Source organism: Typopeltis vanoorti, chromosome 13 (genome assembly GCF_054136105.1).
Source record: "Typopeltis vanoorti isolate ZY-2024b chromosome 13, IOZ_Tvanoo_1.0, whole genome shotgun sequence".
Classification (NCBI taxonomy): Eukaryota; Metazoa; Arthropoda; class Arachnida; order Uropygi; family Thelyphonidae; genus Typopeltis; species Typopeltis vanoorti.
This window is the reverse complement of record NC_143561.1, coordinates 64,273,759-64,291,441: the sequence shown is the minus strand read 5'-3', so window position 1 is coordinate 64,291,441 and position 17,683 is coordinate 64,273,759. Positions and strand designations below refer to the sequence as shown.

General features: G+C 36.3%; 1 protein-coding gene across 1 annotated transcript in view; it reads left to right on the top strand.

The window, feature by feature from the left end:
* The window catches only part of hiw (MYC binding protein highwire), a 1,014,282-nt gene that overhangs the window by 968,638 nt on the left and 27,961 nt on the right, over positions 1 to 17,683 (top strand). Inside the window, exon 76 of the mRNA XM_090402616.1 lies at positions 13,695 to 13,904. Coding sequence (XP_090258742.1) covers positions 13,695 to 13,904 — 210 coding nt within the window. The remainder of the gene's footprint in view (positions 1 to 13,694; positions 13,905 to 17,683) is intronic.

Genomic DNA, 17,683 nt, shown 5'->3' with positions numbered 1-17,683 from the left:
TCACTCCCAGATCTCTTATTTCCTCTACTTCCAACAATATATTCTCACCAAGCATAAATTCTGCATCCCATCTTTGTTTTCCAAATTTTAAAACCTTACATTTTGCAACATTGAACTCGCATCTATTTACAAGCAACATTTTCAGCATCCCATTCTCCAGACCACTGTCACTGGGATCCAACTTGCTGCTATGTTTGCTGTGTAGTACAACCTGTGGACATCCAGAAAGGGAGATACTGGTAATCTCCCACAAAATTGGCCTCTGCTTCAGCAAGGCAGGCAGTTCTGTATTGTCAGGATCATTTGACTAGTGGACTTATCTGCAAGCGTCATCTCTTTCCCCATTGTTCAGGGACATGGTCCAAGGCTTACTGTGGTGCCAGTATGGTGTCTGGGGTGGCCCTGATGTTCCAATCTCAAGCACAGTCATTGCTTGCTGGAGAATGAATGTCCACGTATGGGCTTCAGAACTCGAGCCCTGAATTAAACTCCTCCTGAGAATCAATAATTTTTCATCCTCTTGTTTATCAGAGACCTTTCAGTCAACCTCAACCATGTTCAAAAACTATCAAAACATCAACAGAAAACCAAAATAAGAAACAGAAAACATCAGAAATTGCAACAAATACACCACTTTTTTTAATCATGCATACAACGAGGTGGTGTCCACGTGGGAAAAATGTCATCCTTCTCATGCCAACCCTTCTGGAATGAGGATGACATTTTCCCATGTGCAAAATCTATAAAAGAAACCACATTCAGGAGATATTCATATTGGAGCAGTAACAGTGATGCAATCTGAAAAATTACTCTGTATAATATCTGTAGGGAAATATTAATTACGATTACCCCTCACAAAATTCATTATATAAATTACGGAAACAACTACCTTTTACTTAAATTTTTCTTCAGTTTATATTAAACTGAAGTTTTTACTTAAAGTAAAAACTTCAGTTTAATATAAACCAAAATATTCACTTGACATTTCAATCTTCACATTAAGGTCATCATCTGGAGTATACACATATATTACAAAGAAATGAGCTACACTACATCTACATGGTATGAAAGTTACATTTATTTGGTCGGCCGTTAAAACGGCTGGCGTGATCTCTGGTCATGAAAAAATTAAATTAAATTAAAAAAACTTTACTACATCAACACTAGAGTCCAGTTATTATTATTATGATGATCCATTTGGTTACAAAAAAAATTAAACTAGAGAGCAACATTCTCTCACATAATTGCTCATATAAGTACACATAAATTAGAACAAAACAGTATGGATGGTGGCCAATAAGTGCTGAAAATATTGCTTAGAGTTCTAATGTCAGGGTTTGCTGGAAAACAGCAAATATTTTCAGCACTTATTGGCTGCCATCTGCTCATATCCCCCTAGAAAGTAACAACTTTACTGCTAAGTTGTATGTAATGTGGCTTGCATTAAAATTGCATCACTACCAAAACTATATAACATGTTCAGATTCATGAAGTTCCCTATAGGCAATACAATGTCTAGAGCTGCAGAAACATCCAGGGATCACTTGAATCCAACATATTCTCTCCCAGTTATGGAAGCCACACTTGGATGTACATGTCTGTTGAATTCCAAGCCACATTAGGATTAAGGGAAATAAGGTGTCAGATGCTGCAGTAGATCGGCTTGTTTCTCAAGCTTCCACCACCTGCCTGTCCCATACACCGATTACAGGCAGATCATAAGACAAACTTTTATCTCAGTAGTAGTCATCATTGAATAGAGAGACCAATAATATCTCTATAGAATCAAGCTTATAATTAAATTGTGGTAGGGTAGTCTATGCAGTTTGTAAAGTTGTTCTTGCTTGGCTCTGCATAGGTCATAGTCATCTTACACGTTCCTTCCTATTGAGAGTCGATGACGTCTGTACTTGAGTTGTGTGATACTAGACTTATCATTGTTCATATTTTAATCAAATACCCTCATTTTGTTAATGATCAAAGTCACTATTGCCACTTCTATGAGCCCTAAACACTCAAGCAGGTTTTATTAGCTTCATCAAATATCACTCCTGTTCTTAAATTTTTACAGAGTATTAATGTATTCCATCTTATATAAATTATGTACATAAGTTTTCATTAGTTTAATTTAGTACATATATTCTTTTAACACTTGGTTTTTTATGAATTTTTCTATACTTATTTTTATACTCCTTTTTATATTTGTTTCTACTCACCTTTAACATTTGTGTTTATAAACCAAACTTTTTCAACATTTGTGTTTATAAACCAAACTTTATTCCTGTTTACGCTGTTTATTCATTCCCTTGTGTACTGGCACAGCATGACAATAGCAGTCCTTGCACCATAAACTCAAAAACAAACAAACCACAAGAGAATACAGAACATCATTAGGCTAGAAGCTCCCTGCCTCATGTAAGCCCTTCAAGGATTAGTATCTCCAAAAGGAGGAGGATCGGGAACTACTCTGAAAGAACTAAAATTAAGCCAAAAAATAGTTATAGTGAAGACAGACAAAGGAGAGTCATGGTAATTATAAATATAGAAGACTACAATAAATTAAAAGAATTGTTATCTGCTATGGCAACATAATATGCCTGTAGTCAGTGTCAATAAAAAAATAAGTGTTAAATAATATTAAAAGTTGGCCAACTGAAACTATATCCAAACTAAGATGTTTTTTTTTATTATTATTTATGCACACCAAGACTACTTAAGATCCATAAACCTGGAGTCCTGTTAAACCTTTGAGGATTCCATAAATTGTCCCACTTATAAACTTGCTAAACTAAAGATTTCAAAAACACTATCATGCTTCCATATATCAAGAATGTTACAGACAAGATGGCTAAATTACTAAACAAACATAACATCACAGTTGCCTTTCTGCTGCTGGAAAAAAATTCAAGATTTCTATATCCACCGAAACCTCCACATCATCCTTTAAAAAAACCAGGTGTTTAAAAAATTTATTGTTCTTGTGGCATCTGCTACGTAGGACAGACAGGAAGATCTGGGGAAATATGCATGAACAAACACCAAAAGGATGTGCAAAACAGAAGAGAACACAAATCAGGTCTAGCTTTCCATACCACTTCCACATGCCACAATGTACTTTGGCAGAAAACAAACATGTCTTACATAGAAAAAAAACTGTTACATAAAGAAATTTAAAGAAGCTGCAAACATGCTTAGAATTCCAACACAATGCAATAAAAACTAAGGCTTAATTCTACACCAAATTTGGTCAGCTTTAATAAAAAATATACCTCAGTCAGATCTCGGACATTATGAACGTGAACAACAGAACGTAGTATCATCCAGCATTGTTTAAACTTAGCATTGTTTTGAATCTACATTCTGATTTTTTAATTTTATGAACAGTCAGATGGCTACAACTGTATAGTATGAACTATTTTTGAATAATTTCTCTATTTTGTTGTTTTAAACTTTAAGTTACCTTTTACCCCTGAAGATGTAAGTCAAACGACTTACGAAACTTGTCGGATTTTATTTCTTTATTGTTCTTTTAGCTGAATAAAAAAAATGTGGTCCAATTTCCAGAATATGCCTTATGAACTTCTAAACCACAGAAACCTCCACTTACAAGCTTGCTAAACATTTGGCATTTGAATTCAACAAACACATTGGCAAGATATTGTCTTACATAAAAAATAAATTAATTAAATAATTAAATTAAAATAAAAAAACTTCTTAAAACCACTATATAGAACCTTCAGTTAGTGGAGAACAACTGTGAAGTAAACTTCATTGTGCCATCTTTTTTACAAATGTTCTACTACATCAGGGGTTCCCAACCTTTTTGTTTCTAGAGCACATTCTAAAATATTGGTAGGGTGATGGGCACCATCCATATTTTCAAGCAAATTTTTTTGAATTCTTTTGTTAAATGAATACATACAAAGTTTTCATTATAATCAAATGTTTTATTATTTAAAAGTTTACATTATGTAAAAATTTAAATATATATATGTAAGTTAGTGTGATCTTTGGCATCGCATTTCATTGGCCAGTGCTTCATAATTAGGAGAATATGATGATATTCCAGTTCTTAAACAATCATCAAGATGCTTATCAGTGAGTCGTGATCTATATTTTGATTTTATAATATTCATGGTTGAAAACAATGATTTGCAAAGGTATGTGGAACTGAAAAACGATTTTATCTTGTACACTGCTCTTTTTAAGAATGGAAACTTTTTTTCTATCCACTAGATTCGAGAAGTTTTCATCTGTTATATGGGATTTTAGTATAATGTCATTCTGAAGATCCAAAATTTCTTTCCTTTCTTATTTCAGATTTAAGTCGATAATTCGTATTAAAAGTGGCATGCATTGTCTGAAAAGTGATGTTCAACATTATGTTTTTTCGGAATTGCAACGCTACCGTTGCACAACAAACAAACACAATTATCTTTAAAATTAATGAAACAATGTGTTTCCTCCCAGTCAGTGTTAAAATTATAGATTCGTTGTCTTTTACTTGATTCACTCATTTTAGGATTAAAAATCAAAATATTTCAAAAATTTAAGTACAAGACACCATTAAAATTATGCCCATATAACTAGCAACAGATAATGAACAACTTCGAATGCGTGTCTACTTTACATTTTATGTGTTTAATACTCGTCATGCGTCATATAGCATGCCATGAATTGTTGCATGATGTGCACGTGATTATTTCAAACTATATGGCACACGGTTGAACTGCGGCGGGCACACACAAATTGGTCGACGGGCACCATGGTGCCCATGGGCATAAGGTTGGGAATGCCTGCACTAGATGATATATTAGATCTTTCCAAAATTTTTTTCCCTTGACATTTGTTCTCCTTTTTTCTCCCCTTAGCTGTGTCTTAAATTGGGGTATTTTAACTTGAACAATCAGCAATTTAAACAGATTGAATGTGCAGTGGTCCTCCAACTTTCACTTCCAAATTGCTAACTTATACACAAAATTAAATTTCTAATTGTAGAAAGTTTTTTTCACTTGGTTACTAAATAAATTATACTTGACAAGAATGTTTGCATGTGAAGATACTTGTATATAATATATAGGCTGTTGACTTCACATTAGTGCCTCAGCATCCCATAATGTAAAACATGCTTCCTTTCAGATGTATACAATGCTTAGCAATATACACATCTGTTGATGTGAACTGAACAGCCTCTATATAACCTCAAGTAACCTCTTTGTGAAGATATTTCATGTGCAACCTTTCTTTGCTTACACTTGGGTAAAGGATTAAATGAGAAACTTGTCGGATTTTATTTCTTTATTGTTCTTTTAGCTGAATAAAAAAAAATGTGGTCCAATTTCCTTGCAAGTATAATGATATTTTGAACTTATACATGGAATCTTTTGAAACAAAGATTTCTATATAAGTTAGCAACTGCATCAATAAGCTCTGCTTACATCATCTGAATAAAAGAGATACAACAGAAAAACCTTTGCCAAACTCTTTAAAAAGTACAACCCCCCCCCTCACAAACAGAATGCACAGACACTGTATCTCACCCGTACAAAGATACAACAGATAGACTATGCTCAGTTCTAAAAAAAACTGGAATTAGGACAGTCTACAAACTTCTGAATGAAGTTTCCACCTTGCCAAGAGGATTGCTGGTCCCCTCCCTCCCCTCACTTCTTAAGTGTCTTTATTTATTCCCTGTGTCATTTGTAGGACCCAGTATTTCAGACAGGAGAGACCACCTTGTTCAGAAAAAAAGAAAAAGAAAAGTACATTCAGTATTTGAACCAAAAAGTGGACTAGAACAACATGCCTCAGATGAAGATCACTTCATCTAATGAAAGAAGCCAGGCTACTACACAAACCCCAATTTAAATTGTGGGGACTATTCTTGTAAGTGGCTCAAGTTCTTCAGAAACTGGTTAATATCGATTTAATATCTGCAATACACCCTCTGTCCAAAAAGAAACTAATTTTTCGAAAATAGAAGAAACTAGTGGTGCCACCTGTTGTATCTTTTTTGTTGTCAAAAGCAGCAACCTTCATTAGTGTTGTGTCAACTGTTTATGACATTTGTTTCATTAGAAGCTGAGTTATAGTGCCAAAAGTGACAGTGCATTTTGATGAAAGGTCAGAAAATGAGTTTCAAACAGAGAGCTGCAATTTACTTTTGTTTTAAATTTGATAAAAGTTTTACCGAAATGCATCAAATGCTTCAAAAAGCATATGGTGATGAATGCTTATCCCATACTCAAGTTTACGAGTGGTTTAAGTGATTTCAAAGTGGTCGTGAGACACACTTGAGGATGACGAAAAGCCGGGCCATCCAAAAACTGGAGTGAGTGAAGTTAACATCGAAAAAGTGCATGATTTCATTAAAGAAAACCTGAAATCGTTCATGAGATTGATTGAAGATGAATTGGGGTTTCCAATATCAACTGTGCACAACATTTTGACCGAGAGTTTGGACCTTTGTAAATGAATTTGCGATTTGTTCCCCACAAGTTGACTGACGACCAAAAAATGTATTGAATTGAACACTGCAAGGACCTCATTAAAACTGCTCGTAAGGACTCAAACTTCCTTGAAATGATTGTTACTGGTGATGAAATGTGGTGTTTTGAGTATGAGCCCAAAACAAAGCACTAGAGTGCTGAGTAGCATCCGAAAAAAAATCACTTGGAGAAGTCAAAAGTCAAGACAATTCTGATTTGTTTCTATGATTCCAAGGGCATTATCCACAAAGAATTGTTCCTCCTGGCCAAACGGTCAATGGTGAGTTTTATCTCAAAGTTCTGAAGCGATTGATAGCGAGAATTCGTCGCATATGGTATGAATATCATGATGCAGGCAGCTAGTCAGTATTGCACGACAATGCACCATCTCATCGTTCGAACATTGTGAGACGGTTTTTGAGCAAAAAGCAAGTTTGTGTGAATCACTCACCGTATTCACCTGATTTAGCACCCTGTGATTTCTTTCTCTTCCCCTGACTTCATTTACCGATGAAAGGAAAGCAATACGACACCATTGAACACGTTCAAGCGGCAGTAACCATGACTCTCAACAGTATCCCAAAAACCAATATAAAAAACTCATTTAACGAATTAATTGACCATGCCAAAACACTGTATCGAAGCTGAGGGAGAGTATGGTGGTTGAAATAAATTATTTGAATAATTATAATTGGCCTGTGTTTTATTTTCTAGCAAAAGTTTGGTTTCTTTTTGGAGAGAGAGTGTAGAACTGATGGTTTGATCCTGCAAAAATTTTGACACACACTGCCTTACCCTCTGGTTGGCAATAATCACAGACTGCAAAGAGTGTCACCATTGCCCTTCATACACGTGAGCATCCTTGTTTCTCAAGATCATTTCATTCTCAGTTTTCACTGAATGTGTATCTTTAAAGTGCCTCATATAATGCTAGTCTGAGCTGTTGAAAAGCCAGCTTTGTGCAGCTTTTGAATAATTCATTTAGTAAATTATTTTTCATAGTTTTTATTTCAGAAACTTCAACATGAGAAATTATTTGATAGATTCAGATCTTCTGATTTTCTACATCATAGTAACCAATGTGGAATCCTGTGATTTTTTTTTTGTGACTCTTCCCCCCCCCCCCCACCAATCCACAAAAGACTAGGAGTCTATACTACATCAGGCTGAGGAGTTTTCTTATATTTTAATTCTATTTATTTTTTCATATATATATTTTTGCATAGTCTGAGGACCCTGCTCTAGAGACCAAACATGGAACTTTGACAAGCTACATCAAGCCTCCAAAAAACAGGGCACTGGTTTCGATACGATGAACCCACTGCCTGGTTAGAGAGCAAGTATGTTAGCCATTCAGGCTGGCAAGTGCCTTGGAAAATCATAATCTTGCTAAGGTATTTCACAGATAATAATAAATTTCCAGCATTTCACAGGATTTCACACTGGAGGTTGTTATGGAAACTCAAAAGGATGAGTATGCAAAATAGGCTGGTGACAGATAGGAGAGGGATCAGTGGGAAGGAGGACATATGGGGTTCTGTACTTTGGCTGTTATTGTTAACTTGTGTATTAATGATATTGGGGGTTAGTAAAATAGAATTATTTTCCAATAGTGCAAAGTAAAGAAGCGGTCAATGTGACAAACTAGTTCTATGTGCAGATGATACTAAATATCAGTTCTCAATGTTCTAATCCAAAAAGAATCAGATTGAGATCAGATCTTTTTTGGATTGAGGACATTGCAGACAGACTGTTGTATTAATAGTAATTTGTTATAAGTGGTCATTGAAGCTTAGACCTGAGGCTGTTTTGGTAAACAGAGTTAAAGTTCAAGGGCTACATTGCTAAAGTAGTCAAGTCATCACATCAGATGACTAGTGTAGAAGAGGACACTAACCTATAGTAGTAAAGAAGTTATTCATCTACTGTACAGGGTGCTAATGAGATATCTTGACTATTATGATCAGATATGGGTCACCTGGGTTCAGAGGAGATATGGAGACAACTGAAATGATCCAGCAGCAGGTAAGTAACCATGATATCTTCCCAATGGAATTGTGCATATCAGCATAGACTGGAAGAAAGTTAGTAAAAGGACAGAAGTAAGTTAATAGCTCATGGCAGGTGGAAGGAAGAATTCCAAGTCATCCTTGAAAATGAAGTAAAAATGTGGTTAGGGAGCATGTGAGGTTCAAGTTCTTATGCACCACCTGTTCATCATATATGGAATGAGCTGTCTGTAGAATGTTATTATTATTATTATTATTACGGGTATCTCCATGGAGTCAGTAGACTCATCGCGAGAGACCCAAACTAGCAAAACAGTATCTGTCATATCTCTTCTTGAATTCATTTACAGACGAAGAACTCACAACTAAGTCAGGCAATGAATTCCACTCGTTCACCACCCTCCAGGCAAAAAACCTTGTTCTGACACCTTTGTTAACCACACTCTTCTTTAATTTCCAGAGATGACCTCTTGTTCTTCCATCACTATCACACAGCTGAAACATTTTAAACATTTTCCCCTGCATCAATCCTATGAAAACCTTTCAGTAATTTAAATGTTTCTATCATATCCCCTCTTCTTCGCCTATCAACCAATTTCTGCAATCCACAAGCTCTCAATCTATCAATGTAGGGGGCATTTTTTTATATCACTCACCAACTTGGTCAATCTTCTCTGAACCCTCTCCACAGCCTCCTCATCTCCAAGGAATCCAGGTGACCAGACCTGATCACAGTAATCCAAATGTGGAAGTATCAATGCTTTATAAAGGGGAATAATAACCTCTTTATCTCTGGATGTCAGTGTGTTCCTCAACAACCAAGTAATCCTATGTGCAATCTTGGACACCTTAGCAATGTGTCCTCTGCACTTCATCTCCCTATCTACCAACACCCCTAAGTCCCTAGCCTCATCAATCTCTTGGAGTACCTTTCCATCAATGTAGTACACAGCTGGTAATCTTTTAATCCCAAAATGCATGACTTTACACTTTTCCACATTGAACTGACATCCATTATCTTTTGCCCATTTTACCAGCTTATTTAAATTATCCTGCAAACTTTCAACATCAGCTTGATTTTTTATTGCGCTACACAACTTTGCATCATCAGCAAACAACTGAATATCTCCCTTTAAGCCATTTCCTATATCATTTATATACAAATTAAAGATTGTTGTCCCAAGCACAGAGCCCTGAGGCACACCACTGGTCACCTGCCTCATTCTGAACTCGGCTCCTCCATACACCACCTTATGGTATCTCTCCCTGAGCCATTCTCCTATTCATATCACCAATTTCATATCCATTCCCATCTGCTCCAATTTGCATAACAGCGTTCTATGGGGTATCCTGTCAAAAGCCTTAGCAAAATCCAGAAGTACCACTGTGTAGCCTGCTCCTTTGTCCAACTCAGATGTTATTCTATTATGAATAGTTAATAGATTGCTAAGGCAGGATCTACCTTTAACAAAACCATGTTGGCCTCTATAGAGTATCATATCCTGATCCACCCATTTTTGAATTTTGTCTTTAACCAACTTTTCCGATACTTTTACCACTACTCCTGAGATGTGATTGGTCTGTAATTAACTACCGCAGTTTTAGAGCCACCCTTATGCAAAGGAACCACTTTGCCTAACTTCCACTCCCTAGGGACCATACCAGAGTTCAAACTTAAATTAAATATCCAAGTAAGAGGGGTTGACAATTCATTTGCACATTCACGCAACATCCTAGCTGATATTCCATCTACGCCTACAGCAGTGTTTGCATTTAAATTTTGCAATATATTTAATACCTCTGATTCTTTATCTTCAATTCTCACATTAGGTATTGCTACAGGTATAGAGATATCCTCACTTGGGTGATAGACTTTTGAAAAGTGATCACTCAGTAACTCGACTATTACATCTGATTTTGTCACCTCAATACCATCAGCACCCACTAAAGTTATCTTTCCGAAGTCATTCTTCCTCTTACTTGACACATAGTGGAAGAACTCTTTGGGATTACCCTTGATCTCTTTGGCTAAGGTCTTCTCATAATCTGATTTACTTTTCTTACTATGCTGGTAATCTTCCTAGCTTGAGCCTTGTACTGCTCATGGGTGTACTGGTCGCCTTTCTTCTTGTAAATTCTCCATAACCTTTTCTTTTTTTGCAGATCAAGCTTGATACTACTGCTCATCCATCTAACGCCTGCCTTGTTTGATCTCCTGATCATGGGGACACAATCTGATATTGCTTTCCTCAGATACCCGCTGATTTTATCCCATGCACTGCTAACATCTTTTCCCTTGCAATATGTTCTGCCATGGGATGGCTGCAAGCTCACTCCGAAGCTTGTTATAATTGCCTAACCTGTAGTTCCGTATATACCCCTTCTTAACAGAAAAGTCCACAGATTTTGCAACCTCCCGAGTCAATAGCACATGATCGCTTTCACCAATTGCAGGTAACGAGGACACCTTACTTATGCATATAACCTCTGAACCAATAACCAGGTCCAACACTCTCACACCATGTGTCCCTTCAGTTATGTGCTGTTTCAAGTAATTATCTCGTAGAAGATGTATGAACTCATTTTCCTTTTTGCTACGTGATATTTCCTCCTTCCAATTGATATCACCGTAATTAAAATCCCCCATAATAATCACTAAGCCTTCACTCATTGCACTAATTTGCTGATGCATGAATTCAATATCTCCCCCTGCACTTCCTGGCCTATAGCAGCATCCAACTGTATATTTGGTTGCATTGGTCACTATTTCGCACCAGACTGCCTCAAATGAACTCTCATTCACATGTCTATCATCTTGATATACTACTTTCTTTGGCTGCAACACATCAGCTATCATCAAGTACTCCTTCCCATGTTCTATCTTCTCTATCCTCCCTGAAAATACTGTACCCATCACAGTCAATTCCAGTGACCACATCTTCTGCTGACAGCCAAGTTTCACTAATGCCTACAACTTTTGGTGAGATTGCACTGACTAATGCCAAAAATTCTTCTCTCTTATTTCGAATGCTTCTAGCATTGGTATACAAAAATTGCAGATTCCCTTTAGATCTTGTACCGGCATTAGAACTGATATATTGGTCACTATTTCGCACCAGACTGCCTCAAATGAACTCTCATTCACATGTCTATCATCTTGATATACTACTTTCTTTGGCTGCAACACATCAGCTATCATCAAGTACTCCTTCCCATGTTCTATCTTCTCTATCCTCCCTGAAAATACTGTACCCATCACAGTCAATTCCAGTGACCACATCTTCTGCTGACAGCCAAGTTTCACTAATGCCTACAACTTTTGGTGAGATTGCACTGACTAATGCCAAAAATTCTTCTCTCTTATTTCGAATGCTTCTAGCATTGGTATACAAAAATTGCAGATTCCCTTTAGATCTTGTACCGGCATTAGAACTGATATATAAGTCACTAACTTCCATAGTCCCATACCGATTTTTATCCCCTCTCTTCTGCAATTTATTCTGCATATAAGGATCAATAAATATACAATCAGTGCTAAAGTTTCTCTCTCTTACACTCATTCTTTTCAATATTATTTTCCCTGCCCAATAACTTCAACTTGTTCAGAAAACAGTAACTTCTTCAATTGCTTATCTCCTTCCATGTTAAGATGCAGTCCATCTCTAGCATACAACTGCCTTTTTCCCTCAAATACACTCCAAACATCAACAAATTCCAGACCTCTTTTTTTGTACATTTTTGCAATCATATCATTCATTATCATTGCTCGTCTACTTAACTCGTAATTGTCAAAACGAGGCAGCACACACACTATCCTCCCATTGACACTTTTCCTCTTCACAATATCTAATAATGTTCTTAAATCTTTTCCTACCCGATTTATACTACCTCTCAGGTCATTCGTACCCACCATAACTATCATCTTGTCTGCTTCATGCCCTCTCTTTATTGCTAAAGCCACTCTTTCTATTGTCCCACCAGCCAAGCACTCCTCATGCATACCACTCTCCATACCCTTAATCATAGAATCGCCATATATTTTACCACTCTTAACTTCATTCAAGTCCACACTCATGGACTCATTCTCTATGCTATTCAGCATGACTCTCCCAGCTTCATTACTCAATGCTCTATTACTTACCCCCCATTCTCACGATATCTTGTTTCTTCTAGGCCACCTGTGGCTTTATTTTGTTGACTCCCAATCACTCCCATACTATTTATTACTGCATCATTCACCAAAGACTCACCCATATGTAATCCTGTTCTAGTTACTTCAGCTAAAGTAACCTTTATAGTCCGAATTTCTCTGTTTAACACATTAAACTCAGCTTTAACTTCCAGTATCTCCTTACTGAGCACTTCCACTTCCTCGTGAAGAAGATGGTCATTTTTCATTTTCATAAACTCCCACCAAAGTTCTTCCGCTACGGTCACAATGTCAGCTTCCATTCCTAAACGCTCCAGCCTATCCCGACACTTCGCACATACGTCGACATTTTCGTTCTTCTCATTTAGCCAGACCGACCACAGATCCTTCACATACGTAGCAGTTTCCGCAATGCATCCATTGCAAAAAATCTAACGCTGAGCCAGCCTTTCGTGTTGAAGTAGAAGTCCTGCGCACCGCTGACGTACGTTTCTTGTTGGACGCCATCTTTACACGTTGAAATAGTGAAACAAACGGCAGTGAAAACACAATATATACAACACAGTTCCAAACAATAACACCACTGAAGGACACTTGTATCTAACCGATGCACAACTGCAACACAATTTGTGACAAAAAGCCACACTATATTTAACTTTAAAAACATGTTTTCTAGACTAGCTAAACACAACCGCCACATTTACCAAGGACACTAGCGCCACCCCATGTTGAGTGCATCTTCACTGAATGTTTTCAAAAAAAGATGTCATAGGTGTGTAGACATTGTTTGACTAAGCCCACTTTCTTATGTCATGTAGTGACTGTGTGGAATGGGCTGTCAGTGGATGTTGTCAGTCAGTCTTTGGTGAATATTTTTAAAGAAAGGTATCATAGGTATTTAGGCATTGTGGGACCTTGAGAAAGCTCTCTCTCTCTCTTAACTCCATGGAGAAGCCTGCTTAATAATAATAATTGTATATTAATTTGTGTATTAGTACAATCAGATCACCTAAGATCCTTTTAAACTATTTTCTTGACTTTTTACAGGCTCCTATGGACCATACAGTTCTTAAAGACTTGCTAGATCCCATACTTAACTTGTTTGAAGATGTCAAACGAAAGGCCTTAATGAGATTAGAATATGAAGGACTGCATAAAGCAGAGGCAATTACCACTCCTGGTGCAAGATTTTTTGGTGATTCTGCTGGATTTGGAATGGAACGATATGCATATTATGTTTGTTACAAGTGTAAAAAGGTAATTTAGTAGTTTTATTTCCCTGAATTAAAAAGTTTTTCAATAATTCCTGTAGAAATTCATCAGGGTGAATAAAAAAAATTAATTTAGGTATGTGTAGTTTTACAATATATATTGGTAATCTTGAAAATTAATTTGATATGTAAATAAATAAGAACAAAAGTGAAACCTTTATGAATCTTTGATTCTTCATGCATGGGTAGCACTATTCGATTTGACCCGATCATCATGCTGTGTTCCTCTGTCCATGTGATCATTCTGTTTTTTTCTCTGTGCCTTTCATACTGGTTTATTTGTTAATGATATATAATTGTCCTATTATTTTGCATATTTATGAATTTTTCCTTCATGATCATTATTGTTCATAATTTTATTTATTTAGCCTATGATGGTGCTTCAATGCAATTAGCAAAAAGTAAGAAAGAAAACATAAACACATTATAGGTATCTATCTATATTTTGCAATTGTTTGGAATAAAGGTGTGAGATTGTGTAAGTCCTAAATTGTTCTTTCAAAATATGTATAGTGGACATTTGATACTTTGGAAATGATGTAGTCACAAATGTGGGGACATCTATCGTCAGTGTCCACTTTCTTATGTCATGTAGTGACTGTGTGGAATGGGATACACAGATATCTGTTAAAGATAACAGATATCTGTGTATCTTTAATGTCCATTTCTGAATAATTTTAATAATTAAATAATTATACTCAAATAAGGAAATGGGATTTGGTGGGATCTAATTCAGGCATCATTGATATAGAAAGAATTATCTCCGATTTCAGTGTATTTTCTTGATTTAAACATATACTTGGGAAAAGTAGGATCAAAAGGCCTGTGTGTATTAGTGACAGTTACTTTGAATTGTACGAATGCTACTGTACTAGTAAAGCTGATCTGATGATTCTTGTGCATGGCTCAGTTGAGTTTTTACATTAGCTATATGTTGGAAACTACTTTCTAGCTTATTTTGCAGTGAGATTTTTAAGTATGTTACTTCATGATTTGACTTTGGCTATTTTGATTAAATTTTTTTTTCCTCTCAATCCTACACATAAGAGGTCAAAAAAAAAATACATAAGACCACATGAAGGCAAGTAATCAGGAAAAAAAAAATAAAGAATCTTTTGATGCATTTCATGAATAATTGGGGGTCATATTCCTCATGGAAAACAGTTATGAGGAAGACTGAAATGAAAGAGGAGGATGAAAAGTTGTTTCGTTAAGTTTGGAACTGAAATATATATGAATATGTGGTAAATGGAATAATTTCTCCCTCAATGTAGGTGGTAAATGGAACTTTCCAAATGGTACTGCCCCTTTTCATTCTTTCTTTTTTCTGCACCCTTCTTCCCTTTCCTGAGATTTTTTATATTTTTCTGTCTTCCAGACCACCATTGCTGGGATCCAACACCTTGCTATCTTGTTTGCCATATCGTGTAACCAATGGATATCCAGAAAGAGCCATCCACTAATGTCCAACCACTAAGAGCCATCCACTAATGTCCAACTTGCTGAAGCAGGTTGGACATTAGTGGATGGCCTAGCAAGGATCAGTCAGTTAGTGGGTTTGCATTCAAAGGTTGGTGGTGGTTGTAGTAAATCTCCTTTCCCATGGTCCAGGAACTGAACCCAAGGCTTGTTGTAGTACTGGTGTAGCTTCTGGTTAACCTTGGCTTTTCACTTCCAAGCATATTTATTGCTTGCTAGTTGGGCATCCACATATGGATGCCCACATATTGGGCATTCATATGTGGCTCCATGGTGGGTGGGAATCTCAGGCATTGAAACAAAAAATCCTTTTTAGCATGAATTTTTCATTCTCAAATTTTCCCAGCCAAGTACAAATGCCATAGATACATCATTTAATAATAGAAATAAGAAACAAAAGGCATTGTGTCAAATGTCTTTTGTTTCTTATATAAATGTACCATTGTTTCTTATATAAATGTACCATTGTTTCTCATCATCCATGTAACAGGTGAAAAGTCAACAGAAAAAATGTCACCTTTTTTTTTTTATTATTCAAAACAGTTTGAAAGATTGGCAGTAGATCTCAAAGCAGTTAATGTTCTTATAATATTTTTGCTGAAATATGATGTCAGCAACATTCAGAAAAACTACTGCAAGCAACATCATTGGATGGAATAGCACTTATTGTAACACCTCATAAAATACTCAACTATTCTAGATGTGATATCACAATGGGATGTCTTGATATTCCAGAAAAAAAGATCTGTTCAGAGCTTAAAGATCAAGGACTGACAGGTATGATTTGCAGTTTGATATGTAGGAATAGTTGTCTAGTTTGAACCAGAAAATCTTTACTTTAACACTCAACCCTCAAATCATAAAAGCAGGATATCTCAACTGTTATGTTGAACTCTACATCTCTGATCCACTAAGAAGCTTGAAATGTCAGAAATATGGGCATGGTGAACTGCCATTTGTGGCTCTACAATCTATGCCCAGCATGATAATAAATTTTACTTACTTTGCAAAGCAACCTAAATGTGTCTCTCAGCTATGAGGAAGACCATCCACCCTACTCCCAAGCATTCCACAGATAAAAGGATAAAAAAGAGATATGAAGGATAAAAATAAAGGATAATAGTGTCATTAGAAAAGTGGTCAGTTTATTGCTCAGATATAACAGTAGTGAACTGAAAAGATACTAAATGGCAAGATAGCTGAATTGTGTCAGGCAGAATGTATGAAATGAATTTGAAGGGAAGTTAGAATGAATCAAAGCTGATGGAATGTTTTGAATGGGTTTGGTGTTGATCATTTAGAGCAATTGTTGTTTAGTAAGAGTATACAGAGTTCATACGAAATTAGTACCACTCAGAGTCAGAGAAAGAGGTTGAGAAGCAGGTTGTGGATGGATGGGAAGAGGATGGATACAAAAGTGAGGAAGTGATTATAGCAGAGCAAAGTGATGCAGTGCAAAACGGTGAGGATGATAAGAATGTAAATGAAAATCAGAGTCAGAATCAGTGAACCAGGGATGGTCAGAATGAAGAGAGAAGTGCACTGTAGCAGAGAGAGAGAGAGAGAGAGTAAAGAGTGATCGTGTTGATAAAATGGCCTCAAAGAGTGGAGAATTTTTATGCTTGTAATATTGTTAAGCAAATAAATAGAGTTGGAGTAAGATGGATGAGTGGTGAAATCAGCAAGCAGTCTTGCTGATTTTTGCTGCAAACAGTTTGCAGTGAACAGATGCATGAAAAATATAAAGTGCAGGACAGAAACGTGACCAGAATGGATAAAAAATAGAAAGTAGAATATGAGAGGAGATTGGTCAATCAGGTCAAAGCTAATCCAAGGGAATTTTTCTGCTCTTTGGTAAGCAAGAGGAAAAATAATTACGGCAGGTTGATACTGGTGGATGGTTATGATAGCAGAATAACGATAGCAAAGGATATAGTGGAATTGTTTAACGAACACTTCATCAGTATATATATCGTGGTGTGAATGATGCTGTGCAACATGTAGAAGGGAGGCAAGAATTAGTAGAATTAAAGGTAAAAAGAATCAGAGGTGTATCAAATGTTGCTTGGTTTAGACCAGTAGTTCTTATTACTGCCCCCTTTTCCAAAAAAAAAATTTATTCAGCACTCCCCTTCCACCCTGGAAACTACTTTCTAAGACCTGACCAGCTCTACCTGATACATAAAAAAAAATCACATGAAAATCAGATCAGCAGTTCTCAAGTTTTAAGTGAACATACAGATTGATACAGAAACAAATTTGCATTTTATTATGCATCTGTTAGAG